The 14,294-nt window shown below is 30.6% G+C and overlaps 1 protein-coding gene across 1 annotated transcript; it reads left to right on the top strand.

Moving 5' to 3' along the window:
- Positions 1-7,227: 7,227 nt before the first annotated feature.
- Positions 7,228-11,664, top strand: LOC110783788 (auxin-responsive protein IAA14). Its single transcript, XM_021988159.2, has 5 exons — positions 7,228-7,735; positions 8,846-9,087; positions 9,680-9,815; positions 9,957-10,018; positions 11,273-11,664. The coding sequence occupies exons 1-5, from the start codon at positions 7,428-7,430 to the stop codon at positions 11,308-11,310; spliced, it is 786 nt and encodes a 261-aa protein (XP_021843851.2). The 5' UTR covers positions 7,228-7,427; the 3' UTR covers positions 11,311-11,664.
- Positions 11,665-14,294: the final 2,630 nt, after the last annotated feature.

The following is a 14,294-nucleotide window of genomic DNA, read 5'->3' as shown; positions in this document are numbered from 1 at the left end:
TAGACATTGTAACGAATTAAGGCCGTTGCGAGGAAGTTGGTTTGGCGTATGATCTACGTTAAATAATGTACCATGATATTTTTACAAATTTATTTTATGAAAGTAGTTTGCAATTTATTTTTATATAAGTTAAGAATGTATCATGATCTATTTTTTCAAACTAGCTAAATGTTGCATAACTCCTAAAACAACAATTATTTAAAAAACGAAGGGGCGATATGCGTGCCACTATCATGCTCCCTATAACATCTTCACAAATATGAGAAAGATACACACACATCTTATTTAGTATGTACTCCTGTAACAAATAATAGTCAGGTAGGGTCTTGTTAGATACGGTTCGATGTATATGTTTTTGAATTTTTACCTTTTTATAGAATTGGAGATATTTACGTTTTAACGTGTCTTGGAAACCTTGAAAAGTTAAATGAAGCAAACAAAAGGTAGATCGTACATGGTACATTACACAAGCTAATTAAGGCCATAAACTATAAAATTATAAAATATAAAATATAAAATTACTATCTCGATAGATCGTCACAACAAAATTATGCATCAATTAGTGATGGATTATGAGACGGATACAAATATACAATAAACGTCTCAAACTTGAGATGGATACTAAAATTTCGTCTCTAAAATTAAAATTGAGATGGAATTGTATATAGAGACGCCATATTTCCGTCTCAAATCCGACTCTAAGCATCATTTTGAGATGGATTTGGACTATATAGAAACGAAATTACTCGTCTCTATAAAATGATTATTTTGTAGTGCGTACATGGTACATTAAACAAGCTAATTAAAACCTTAAACTTTTAGTAATTTAAGAAGACCAATCAATTCTACAATTTTCTATTGCATTTTAAGTAGCATGTGTATAAAGAGAAGATTACATTTTGAAACTACCCTTGAACAAAATAGAATTAGCATGTAATTAAAGCAGCTAATTAACATGATTATAAGAAACCACAATGTTTATCAATTATCATGATTTAGTAATACAATCAATTAATTACCAGTTAAACCAATGATGTCTTGGCCTAGTGATTAAGACTGAGGGCCTGTGTACAATAGGTCTCAGGTTCGAATCCCCCCGCCCCCATTTGTAATTTATATTGCCCTTGTGGCTCATTCGCACCAAAAAAAAAAAAAAAAAATTAATTACCAGTTAAAAGAGGGGGGAATTTTATGATTAATCTCTTCACAATTATAGATTGAGTATATGTACGTACGGAGTAATAGTTAGTCAATGAATTGAAGAACTTTAGGTGAGTAGCCATGCATGCTGGTAAATGTCCATAGGACTAAATAATTAAATCCTTTATACGCATGTTAAATTTATCATTATAAATCATTCCTCCAAAAATATTTATCATTATAATGATGTGATGCTCATATACTATTATTCATTATTCATCTTGGTTTATACTTCCTTTTGTGATTTGTACATAAGAAAAAATATAGTCGTGTGGGATTTTATTAGATTCGTCTCAATAAATATTTTTTAAATATCAACTTTTTATAAAAATAAATTATCTCTAATAGAAGATATTAATGTTTAAAATCGTGCATTGACAAACGTGCCTATATAATTGTGTCATTTAAAAAAGAATAGAGGAAATATATGCCTTTGTATGTATTCCATTTCCATCACTATGTACGTTACACTAGCTAGTAATTTATTCCTTAAACTAATACGAGTATAGTACTAATCCTTTCTCAGGAATATCTAAGAGCAATTTAGTAAAACAAACGTGAAAAGGTGAAATGTCAGGGGTTTGTTTGGTAAGTTGTACAAACGTTTTCATGGAAAATTATTTTTCCCCTTTTCAATGATTTTATGTTGTTTGGTTTGCGAAGAGAGGGAAAATAATATTCCATAGTTACCTCAAAGGTGGAAAAACATTTTACATTTTACATTTGAAGGAAGGGAAATCACTTTATTTCCATTTGTCCTCCTAACCATATAATCTTCCTTTTTTCCATCAATCTTCACCTATATTCTCCCATTTTTCTTTTTCTATTAATTTTCTTTTAAGAAGCCAAATAATGGAAAGCTAGTTGAAATTGTGTTTTTTCCTTGAAAAAAGTTTTCAATGGAAAATCATTTTTCACCAAAAACGTTTTACGCTAAACCAAACAGAACATAAGCGTTATAATGAAATCAAGAAAAAGATTATAAATAACGTAAATAAAGAACACATAGATTTAACGTGGTTCACTAACAATGTGTTAGCTACGTCCACAGGCAGAGTATATGATATTTTATTGGTCGTGAAGAGTACAAATTACAGAGTACAACTAGGTTATGACTTAGAGAGTTTATAATATAGTACTCCGTAATCTCTAAACAAATGTGAAAAAGCCCAGAAAATCAGCCCAAAGACTTGACCGATTCAAGTCATATTCTAACATTAAAAATAATGTGTAACAAATAAATATACAATTTATACACCCGAGTGCACAGTTAGCAGGCCTCAATCAAAATTGGACTTCTAAAAGCGAAAAAATCACATACGAACGAAGTATTTAGAGTTGAGTGAGTAGTTTAAATCACAATTATTTACATGATGAGACGATGGGTCGCTATCGGATAATTAATAAACTATTTACAAGGCATTACATATATAAAGGTGCATGTTTTTAGAGCATCAATTGTGGCTTACTCTTAGCCCATTCTTAAAGAGAGAGAAAATTTAAGAGTTATCTCTTAAAAAATACTTCCTCCGTCTTTTAATACTTGCAACGTTTGAACTTTTGCCACTATTCATATAATCTACTTTGACTATTCGTAGTGTTTTTTATATAAGATAAAACATAGTCATGTGGGATCTTGTTAGATTCGTCTCAATGTGTATTTTCAAAATATCAACTTTTTATAATTTTTGCATAAAGAGAACTTAAGATATAAATAATCCAAGTTGTGCATCGGCATGCGTGAAACTAACAAACGTTGCGAGTATTAAAAGACGGAGGAAGTAAGAGCTAACTCTTAACTACCTCTTATTTAGAGGTTGATTGTGACTTCCTCTAAATAAGAGGTAGCTCTTAAAAATAAGAGTGGGGTGAGGTGGAAGAATTTGATGTATTTTGGTTGCATTTTATAATAAAAATAAAATTAAAAATATTAAAAATAAAATTAAAAATATTAAAAAACTATATAAGAGGTAGTGTTTAAGAGATAGTCTATTTCTTGGTGTTTTTGGTAATTAACTCTTGTTAAGAGGGAGTGATGAGGTGTACAAGGAGAGATACTAAAAGGGGACAAATTAAGAGTAAGCTTACAATTGATGTTCTTAGTAATTTAGAGCTAATATAACATTGTGAGATACTTCATCTTCCACGTCCTAAACGTACTACAAGTACCAATTAAGTAATTTGGAGTTTCTATGATCTATCCCACATCATGTCCCATCTAATCCAAATCTAACCTAATCTATTAAATCATTTTAGCTCGATGAATCGAGGTCACACAATTAAAGCTATATTATTGATAGCAAAATTAGAATTATTTGAACATTACATGACATTTTTGTATGTGGTATACAAATGACGAATCCTAGCTATATTTATTGTACGGAGTATTAATTACTAATTGTGTTCCATCTCAACTATATTCACATAGTTATAAGTTTTTAAATCAAAAAGTATTATCTTGAGGATATTTTGTCAAACACTACCCCGTCGATCTTAGGCATTGTTTCAGCTGGTTTGATCTGATTTATCTAGTTTCTAGCCTGATACGTTATAATTATAAGAATTTGTATCTTTAACGACAACCTAATTACGACGGGTCAAAAATCCCCCCGACGCAAATTTTTTTTTGCGACGGGGCTAACAACCAAACAAAGACGGGAACAACCGCCGCAAATGTCTTTTACGGCGGGTTAACGACGAGATTTTCCATTAACGATGGCCCCCCTGTTATGACAGGTTTGCGACAGGAAATCCCGTCATTAATCAACGATTATTAACTTTTAGCGACTGGATTTTCCGACGTTAATGGTACAACTTTTTTGTAGTGATATGTCCTGGTCTGATCTGATCTGGTCTGATTTGGTTGCTTCATGTGAGTGCTTTTTGTTTTTTCTGGTCTGATATGATATGATCTAATAAGCAATAAGAATAAGGTGGTAGATTACTTTTCAAATTTAATACGTACGTACTACCTCTGTTTCATAAAGATGTTTGCAGTTACTATTTGCACAAAGATTAAGACAACAATAGAAATGTTGGTTGAATATAATAGAATATAGATAAAGTAAGATAAATATGTAAAAAGGTGGTTGGGTGTAAGAAAAAATGAATTAAGTAAGAGAAAGTGAGTGAAAAATTGTACTTCCTCCGTTTCATAAATATTGCAACACTTTTAATTTTGCTACTATTCATACACCAACTTTGACTATATATTTTTACTAATTTATTCAAAGCAAATGTTATCAAGTAAAATATTGTTGAATTAATTTCATTATTTACTTTCATAATATTAAATTTTAAGATTTTTTTTGACAACGATAATTAGAGATAATTATGGTCAAATTTGTATTTTGGCAAACGTGATATTCAAAGTGTTGCAATTTTTGTGAAACAGAGAAAGTAAATATTGTGGGGTAAGAAGAGTAAGATAATAAATTTTCATGTCAAAAAATAGAATAAAATAAAATATAAAAAATATTATAAAACGGACTAAAACGAAAAGTGTAAAGATCATTTCGAAACGGATGTAGTACTTGTATAAAGTGGAAATTATATCGAATGCATGCACTTACGTAATCAAGCTATGAAAAATGCAAAGTATATTTCTAGAAGCCAAGAGGATCGAGTTGGTTATTGTAAGGCTTAGAAGCACTCAATCGCAAATCCCATGAAATTAAACCATATTGTATAATTTATACACACATCAATTAATTTATTATACTCGAATAATGTAATTTGGAAAGGAAATATACATGAAAAGTGATAAAATTAGAATTACTAATTACGTGTTAAAGAATGGAAAATTCATCCCAAGGTAGAATTGTTAATCCCGTGAATGACAATGAACTTTGTACGAGGATTATAAAAGAAATTCCATATCCCAAAGTCTAACTCTTTATGCACCCTCTAAAATGGCACTAGCCTCCTAATATGGTAACCAATGCCACGTAGATATCGTTTCCACTTAATATGTTAGAAGTATTATTATCCAACTCTTTTTAGTTTTGGCAAAATTTATTATTGCATTGTTTTATTATTAAAGCTAATATTATGCTCCATTCTCTTTACTTTATTAACCCTGATTATATCTGATTGATCTGATCACTATAATAAATTGTACCATTAATGACGAGAAATCTCGTCGCTAAAGGCCAATAATCGTTGATTAATGACAGGATTTTTTGTCGTGAACTCGTCATAAAAGGGGGCCGTTGTTAACCCCTCGGAAAAGACATTTGCGACGGTTGTTCCCGTCTTTGTTTGGTTGTTATCCGTCGCAAAAGCCAAAATTGTACCATTAATGACGGAAAATTCCGTCGCTAAAGGCCAGTAATTGTTGATTAATGACATGACTTTTTGTCGAGAACACGTCATAAAAGAGGGCCGTTGTTAACCGTAAAAGACATTTGCGACGGTTGTTCCCGTTTTTGTTTGGATGTTACCCATCGCAAAAGACTTTTGCGACATGATTTTTGACCCGTTGTTATTAGGTTGTCATAGATACAAATTATTATAGTGGATAAGACCTTAACTGAAATTTTTTCGATCTAATCAGACCTGATTATAAGAGAGTAAATTTATTAGAATAAGCTTATTGAACTTAATTGTAACTTATTAGACATGGTTAAAATTTATTAAAAGCTGGTTGAAAATTAATTAAACCTTATTGCCTAATTGGAAGATTAAAGAGAACCTCTCATAAGTCAAAGTCAAATTGATGTATAAATTTAAAGGTTACATCACTAATTTATACATAAACCATCAAAGTAAGAGTCAAAACTCTAAACATAAATAATTAATTAGATAAATGAAACTTTTTCATTTCAGTGGAAAAGTTGAAGAATTAATAATTCTATGGAGTTGAATCTTTTTAAGTTATTGAATTAAAAAAATGTAGAATATTTGTAATAGCAGACAATGCACCAATCAGGCTATTTATTGCCCACATGGCCCAAAACCCTCACCCTTTCCCTTTTTCCCACAGCTTCCTGTTACATTCTCAATTTAATTATTTTTTTTGTGACACTTATAAGTTAAAACTGTAATAATAAGTAACATTTCAAAACAATATAATCCATAAATTCTTATAAAATAATGAAGTATATTAAAAAGCATATGTAACAACAATCTTATACTTCATCTGTTCCGAAAATATCGCACCATTTGTTTTTTTACACTATTCACACTACGACTTTGGCCATTTTTTGTGATTCGTACGTAATGAAATTTAAGTCACGTGGAGTCATGTTAGATTCGTATCGATATATATTTTCTAAATATTAATTTTTTATAATTTTTACTTGCATACAATTTGAGATAATAAGGGTCAAAGTAATGGTTAGAGGAGTAAAAGTCAACTATGGTGCGATATTTCCGGAACTGAGGAAGTAATAGGATTCGGATATGGAACCTGTCACATGCAAAGTAGATGTCTAATTAACAATTACCATCTTAGCCAACCATGAGATGTTCTCTTTTTTGCACATAAATATGTAAACTTGAAACATCAAATTAAGTAGTCTATTATAACATTTTACGTAATGTTCCTCATGTTTACTATTCATATGCTCAAAGTTTAAAAACTTTGTCACATGCAAATTAATAGTATGATTAAGAGCATAAATGTTAACTTGTGGAATGTGGATATCATTGAATTCGTTTCCATATAAATTTTCTAAATGTCAATTTTTTATAATTTTTACTAATACGATATTAAAATTATTTTAACGGTCAAAGTAGTGCATTGGAGATCGCGCATAATGGAAAAGTGAGGAACATTATAGAATGGAGAGAGTATTACACACCACAGTATGATAATCAAATTCGTAACCCGAATATCACCCGATCCTAAGTAACACTATTTTTTTTTTTTTTTAAAAAAAAAAAAAAAAAAAAACTCCTACAAAACTGGTAGTATAATAATTGTAGGAGCATTATTATCATCCCCTTCCCCCACAATCTATTATCATAATATAGTATTTATATTTATATATTTATACAAATATTATCAAATTACTCTCATAAAAAGAACCAACCAGGAAACAGCATATACAACCCCAACTATAGAGGAGAGAGAAACAGAGTATTATTATACACATCCATTTCATATAAATATAGAGAGAGACCTCACAAAAAAGGGAGTAAACTAAACAAAACAAAACAAAACAAAACTAAACTAAACAAAAAACCCATCAAAATTTATTAATCAAAGAAAGATTTGAGAGAATATGGAAGTTGGTCTGATGAAAATGGAGGAAACAGAGCTGAACCTCGGGCTCGGGCTTGGGCTCGGGCTTCGTGAGAAATTGGCTGATACTAAGAGTAGTATTAGTGGTGTTGGAAATAAAAGAGGATTTTCTGAAACTGTTGAATTGAAACTCAACAATAATTCTGCAACAAAAAAGGAACAATCTGCAACTTCAACTCCTTTGGATCTGATGAAGAACAATACTGATAAATCTGCTGCTAATGCTGTTTCTTCTGCTAATGAGATTTCTTCTAAAGTTGTTGTTGATCCTGTTAAGCCTCCTGCCAAGTAAGTTTTTAAATTTTTTTTTTTAAATAATTTTTTATGAATATAATAATTATCAATGATGATTATGGGTAATGGAAACCAGCACTAATAATTTACTTGTTGTCCCCCCCCCCCCCAAAAAAAATATATTGATCAAGATGAGTGTTATTGAATATTGATCACTCAAAAAAAATCTGAGTTATAACCAACAAAGTCTTGGCGTAGTGGTTAAAATTGGCGTAGTTCTCAGGTCAAATTCCATGTCTCTATTTTATTTATAGCTTATTTGCACCAAAAAAAATTACGTTTAAAATAAAATAAAATCGAGTTACAGTAACATATATGGCGTGGTGATGATCTATAGGTTACGAGTTACGACTAATTGATAAAATTATTATACAAAAAGTATTTCCTCTTTTGGAAAAAATACGCGAGGAGGTAGCCATGTGGTGTTATTCTAAGGAGAAAATGCCTTAAATGATTGTATTCGGTTTAAGTTAATGATAGAGTGAGATAAACTTATATGAATTGCGATATTTTTTTTTTTTAACACAAACTGTCGATATATATTAATTAATTAGGGAAAAATGTACAGATTGACCTTAAATGATACGGAGTACTTTGTATATATTAATTAATTATATATGTGAATTGCGATATTATGTGTAGAATTCATGCATCGATCTTAGATTTATTGAGATATTTGATCATATACTCACGTATATATTAATTAAATCGATATTAATGAACCGAGAAAATAAGAATGATTAAATTACTATATGCACCAAATTAAGGTCTAGGGAAGAAGCAAAATTTCCCTTATCATCCTCCACCAAAAGGGCTGTTTGGTGCTAGAAAATAAATTAATATTATTTCCATATGATTTCTTTTTCATTTTTCCATTTTTATGTTAAGGATTAAAGAAAAACTAATTAAGGTGATCAGTATCATATGCGTAAGTTAGCTCTAGCTAGCTTCGTTAATTACTCATTGTAATCCTGAAATTAATCACGTAATTAATATTGTAATTTTTTTCGCATTAGAAAATAAATACGGAGTAATTACATAACATAATCTAGCTAGATTATATTGTATTGTAACGTAAATTTAATAATAATAATAATAATGTAGGACACAAGTTGTGGGATGGCCACCAGTGCGAGCATACAGAAAGAACATGCTGGCTGTCCAAAAGACCACCGGCGGACCAGATTCCGAGACTGAGAAGCCGATGAACGGCGGCACCGGCGGGGCCCTCGTGAAGGTTAGCATGGATGGTGCACCTTACCTACGTAAGGTGGACTTGAAAATGTACAACAGTTACCAACAACTCTCTGATGCTTTGGGCAAGATGTTCAGTTCTTTCACCATAGGTAACAAATTAATCCAAATTTTATCATAATATTCATTTGTTTTAACTAAAAAGAACAGAGGAAGTATATAATACTGTAATATTAAATTCACAAACTTTTACGCGCTTTCACTTTGAAAGGAGGGGTATGTAGATGAGATTGAACCCGTGACTTTCGTGTCACGTTAGCTCTGATACCATGACAAATGACAGATTTCCACCAAAAGTTTAAGCTGATGGTCAAAGCTAGAGGTGATTAAAATTCGGGACGAGTCGGGCTTTAACACAAAAAGTCATGCCCAAACCCATTTATTTGGTGCGAGCTTTACGGGCCGAAACGGGCTTCTTGGGATGGGCTCGGATTTTGGTATAAAATGCATATTTTAGGCTACCCAAACCCGTATTTTTTCTGGCCGAGCCGGGTCGGGCTATAGTTGGTCAGGTCTAGTCAAAGCTCTAGATGAGAATTGAACCCGTGACTTTCGTTCATACTAGCTCTGATACCATGTAAAAGGACCAACTCGATCAAAAGTTTAAGCTGATGGTCAAAGTCATAAGATTAGTTTAATTTATACTTTATCAGTAATTCACAAAGTTTTTATTAATTAATTTAGGAAACTATGGAGCTCAAGGTATGATTGATTTCATGAATGAGAGCAAGCTGATGGATCTCCTTAATGATTCTGATTACGTTCCAACGTATGAAGACAAGGATGGAGATTGGATGCTCGTTGGTGATGTCCCATGGGAGTAAGTTCTTTAATTATCATAATTAATCCTTAATTACTTAATTGAGTAATTAACATTATATTGCTAGGGTTGAGATTAATTAATTTAAGTAATACTATTGATTATAATTTAATTATGTTTAAATTATTATTAATTAACCAGGATGTTTGTGGGTTCATGCAAACGACTTCGCATTATGAAAGGAAAGGAGGCTGCTGGACTTGGTTAGTAATTACTCCCTCCTAATTAATTATTTTATTCTCTTATCAATTATCAACAATTGATTGCTCAAATTACAAATCATTCACATACATAAATGCATAAAATAATTTATATTATTAAGAATATTAACTAATCAATTAATATCCAAGTTATAATAATAATTATATGTTGCTTGCATAATTGATAAATCAAGTTGTTTTATAGTTTAAGACTTTGAGCATTAATTGAACACCCTAATAGCATGAAATCAAACAAGTCGTAAAATGTTATCTGTATCTGTCTTAATTATCTCATTACTAGTTTAAATTACATTATTAATATGAGTTCGAATAAATTTACTTCAAGTAATGCATCCAATTTAAGTCGGGTCAGATTCTTGAATCGACCGACGTTGATATTGAAACCAACAAGTATGCATCAATATCATCCTACTTTAAACACTGTAGTACTATACCCACTTATTGGGCTTGTAACAATAGGAGTAGGGCCCGATTGAAAATTTATGACATTAAACATCATGGGCTCATGGCCCTAGCACCAATTCATCATATAGTGCAATTTTGTATTATTATGGTAATAAAGCATGTTTAATCTCAATTAAGTACGAATTGTGCTTTAAGATGCAGAATAGTAACAATTCTAATTGTAAAATTTATATTTGTTTTCCTCTAAATTTGTGGTTTACCTATTTATTTTATGACATTAAACACCATGGCCTAGCACCAATTCACTCACCTAGTGCAATTTTGCATATTATGGTAATAAAACATGTTTAATATCAATTCAGTACGAACTGTGATTCGGGAAGCAGAATAATAACAATTTTATTTGTAAAAAATTTGTTTTTTTCTCTAAATTTGTGGTTTAGCTCTCTATTTTATCAATATAGATGTCGTATGACCGGTTATTAATGATATTTTTCTTAAAAATCTTGTTCGGGTCAATGGGTCAGGTTTGGGTTGTGACAAAAATATCAGAAATATTGTAAAACTTAATATTACTACCAAAGTATAATAAATCATGTTTAATCTCAATTCAGTACGAACTGTGTTTCATGAAGCAGAATAATAACAGTTTTGATTGTAAAAGCTATATACGAAGTATATTTTTCTCTGTACTTTATATATATATATATCTATTTTATCGGTATAAATATCGTATGACTGATTATTAATGATATCATTCTTAAAAGTGTTAAGGATTTTTTTTATACATGAATACAAGTTAAGTAAGTTAATGGTGGATGTTTTTTTCAGCTCCAAGAGCTATGGAGAAGTGCAAGAACAGGAGCTAAGCTAGAAAAAAGAATGGTACAGCAGCCTGCTCTTTTGATCTCAAGGGCCACCACCAACAGATGGATTGAGCAGGGTGAATTTGTAATTTCATGTGTACTTGTTTTCTTTTCACCCCTTTTTTTTTTATTTCTTTTATTTTTTGAATTTTCTTGTATTATGATTTTTATATAGAATTATGGATATTATTATTACTACTTTTAAAAGGGAGTTATGTGAGTTGTATTAATTATGGTGCTGAAATTTATGACTAGACATAGAAAAACAGTAACTAAGACCATGTTTGGCCCAAAATGTTTTTAATTGTGTTTATGTTTTTACTTTGTATTAATAATAATTAATTATTTTTGCTTTAATTTAAGAGAAACAATAATTATAGTTTTAATTTAAATCATGATAATGCTTGATATATAAATATTCCTTTTGTTTGTTTAAATTAATAAATTAATTAAAATTATTGTGATTAATTATTTTCATTGGATTCTTTGAACCAAACAATCCCCCCATATTATATGGGGTTTTTATTTAAAATAATTGTTTGTCTGAATAAAAAAATGAAAAAGTGGGGACTGAAATAATGTGCATGTTCCATTAGTTGGCTGAATGAGGGAGCAAGATCATGTGGATGTTGAATGTTTAAATGTTGATGGGAAAGTTGGCATTTATATTTTCTTTGCCTATCTGTTTAATTAGCCCACTCTATATTCTTCAATTATCATGGGAATTGGAAATTATTCCTGATTTCTATTTAATACGGGTTCACGCGATGCGTACGTATATTCATTATCGGGTTCTATATATATAACCAGTGTTCTAACTTTTAATGATTTTTTAAAACAATTTAAGTATTAAGCATTTGTTCATATTTTAGAAGTACACCAAAGTGTTTAAAATTTACTTATATATTAATATTACTACATAACAAAAATAATGTTAATTATGCTTTTGTGTGATCATACTTTTTCTTCTCTATAATTATGTGGAATCACCGTGTTCCTCTTCATTCTCTCTTGGAGAATTTTGCCGTATAACCGGTTATATCCTACAATGTACAACCACTACAAGATAGAAAGAATAGTTACGTACGCTCTTCTTTTATAAGTAGTAAAGAGTTGTGTTTTTGCAAAGAACTACTAGAATTAGTAATGTTTGAGATAATGTTTTGATCATGAAGATTACCAAAAGTAGGTTATAGGTTTGATAATACAAAAAGACTTTATTATACAACTTATACTTAATTTATTAATTTCAATAGCTAGTTTTATCATCGCACACGGCACACTTATTTTGACACCTATCCATTAATAGGCTATACAACTAACAATTATTTCAACAGGTAACAACTATTACAATAGCTAGTCTTTCAAAACATACCTTAAAAGACAGTGAATTCTCATAAGTTTTTCTAAATTGAATTCTCATACTTACGTACGTTTTTATTTTTATTTTTTTATTTTTACAATGTGATAAGTATAGTGTCTACAAAAGAAAAAGAAATGCCTTAATTCATGAATATAGTAGTAAAAAAAAGTCTTGATTTGTACAATCTTCGTACCATCAACTCCAACAAAAATAACCATGTAAGATTCATTAGTAAATCAACAACATCATTGATAATGCTAAGAAAGTTTTAGCTCTTTTCTATTAAGTCAACTTTCACCATTGTTTTTGTAAGGCAAATTTAAGACACAATAATATATTTGACTACGATGTCCGTACTCCTCTTACAACGAAATTATTTCTCGTCGTCTGCAAACACGTTTTTCTTTAAACAGTTTTAACTTTCAATTATCTAACATACTACCTCCGTTCCTAAATGATTTTTACGGTTACTATTTGCACGGTAATTAAGGAATTTTGGTGAACATGTGATGGTGGGGTAACAAATGGAAAATGAGTGGCTATAAATTGTCCAACAATGTGAGTGGGTGGAAACTAATATTAAAGTATTGTGAGTGGGTAAGTTATGGTGGGCCAAATAAGAGTAAAAATGGAATAAAGTAGGAGTGTAAAGAACTTTTAGGAACGGACTAAAACGGAAAGCGTAAAGAACTTTTAGGAACGGAGGTAGTAGAAGATATTTTGGACAAAAGTGGCAAACTAATTGTACCTTAAAGTAACAAAACCATGTACAATTTGCATGCATCAAGGTAATATAAACATGTCATTATCATACAACATTAATAATGGAAGCTTACATCATTATGTTTGGCTTTGACACCAAGTAATAATGCAATCAATTGCACATTTCTATCAATTTGTTCAAACACCGGCAATTTCTGCCAAACAATTTGTACCTTCTTTTTTACTATTTTAGAGATCTCTTAATTACTCTCTAATTCTTAATTAATTAATTAATCTAATTCTTAATTAGTTAACTTAAAAATATATTTAAAAAAATCCAAAGAAACCGACTTTCCGAGACATTGGTTCCATGTTCATAGATCCATCTTTGGGTGGAAGTTTAATTTTCACTCAAATGGCTTTTAAGGTACATTTATTTTGCCAGACGTAGAGGCAACTAGGCAAGAGTTTGTTTAGATCTCTTTATGACTATCAACATCTCCCATTCTAGTATCCAGCTAGACTGGCTAGATACGTGCGGCGGATTCGTTGGCTAACTAGATTGACATTCAAGACTTCTGTCAGTCTGATTTTCTAGTTTTTGATCTAATGCGATTTGGTCTAAATATTTATTCAGGAGTATTTTTTTTCTTTTTCTGATCTGATATATAACAAGAATAAGAATAAGCTAAAGAGAACAAAGTCTTATTCGTATACTTGTATCTTAGAAAAAGAAAAGGATTCTGGAGGTGTGGGCCCATGTGGCACTGTCACGCTTAATTCCTCGCTCATTTGAATTCGAAAGAAAACCAAACTAGCCAAAATTGACTCGTACCTGATAATATATATGATCCAAATCCGAGGCGTATCCAAGACCTTTTTGAGCCTCCAAGTAAAGAGAGCCCGGTCCAAAACAAACTGA

Source organism: Spinacia oleracea, chromosome 5 (assembly GCF_020520425.1).
Source record: "Spinacia oleracea cultivar Varoflay chromosome 5, BTI_SOV_V1, whole genome shotgun sequence".
NCBI classification, from domain to species: Eukaryota; Viridiplantae; Streptophyta; class Magnoliopsida; order Caryophyllales; family Amaranthaceae; genus Spinacia; species Spinacia oleracea.
This window is presented reverse-complemented; position numbering and strand designations above follow the sequence as displayed.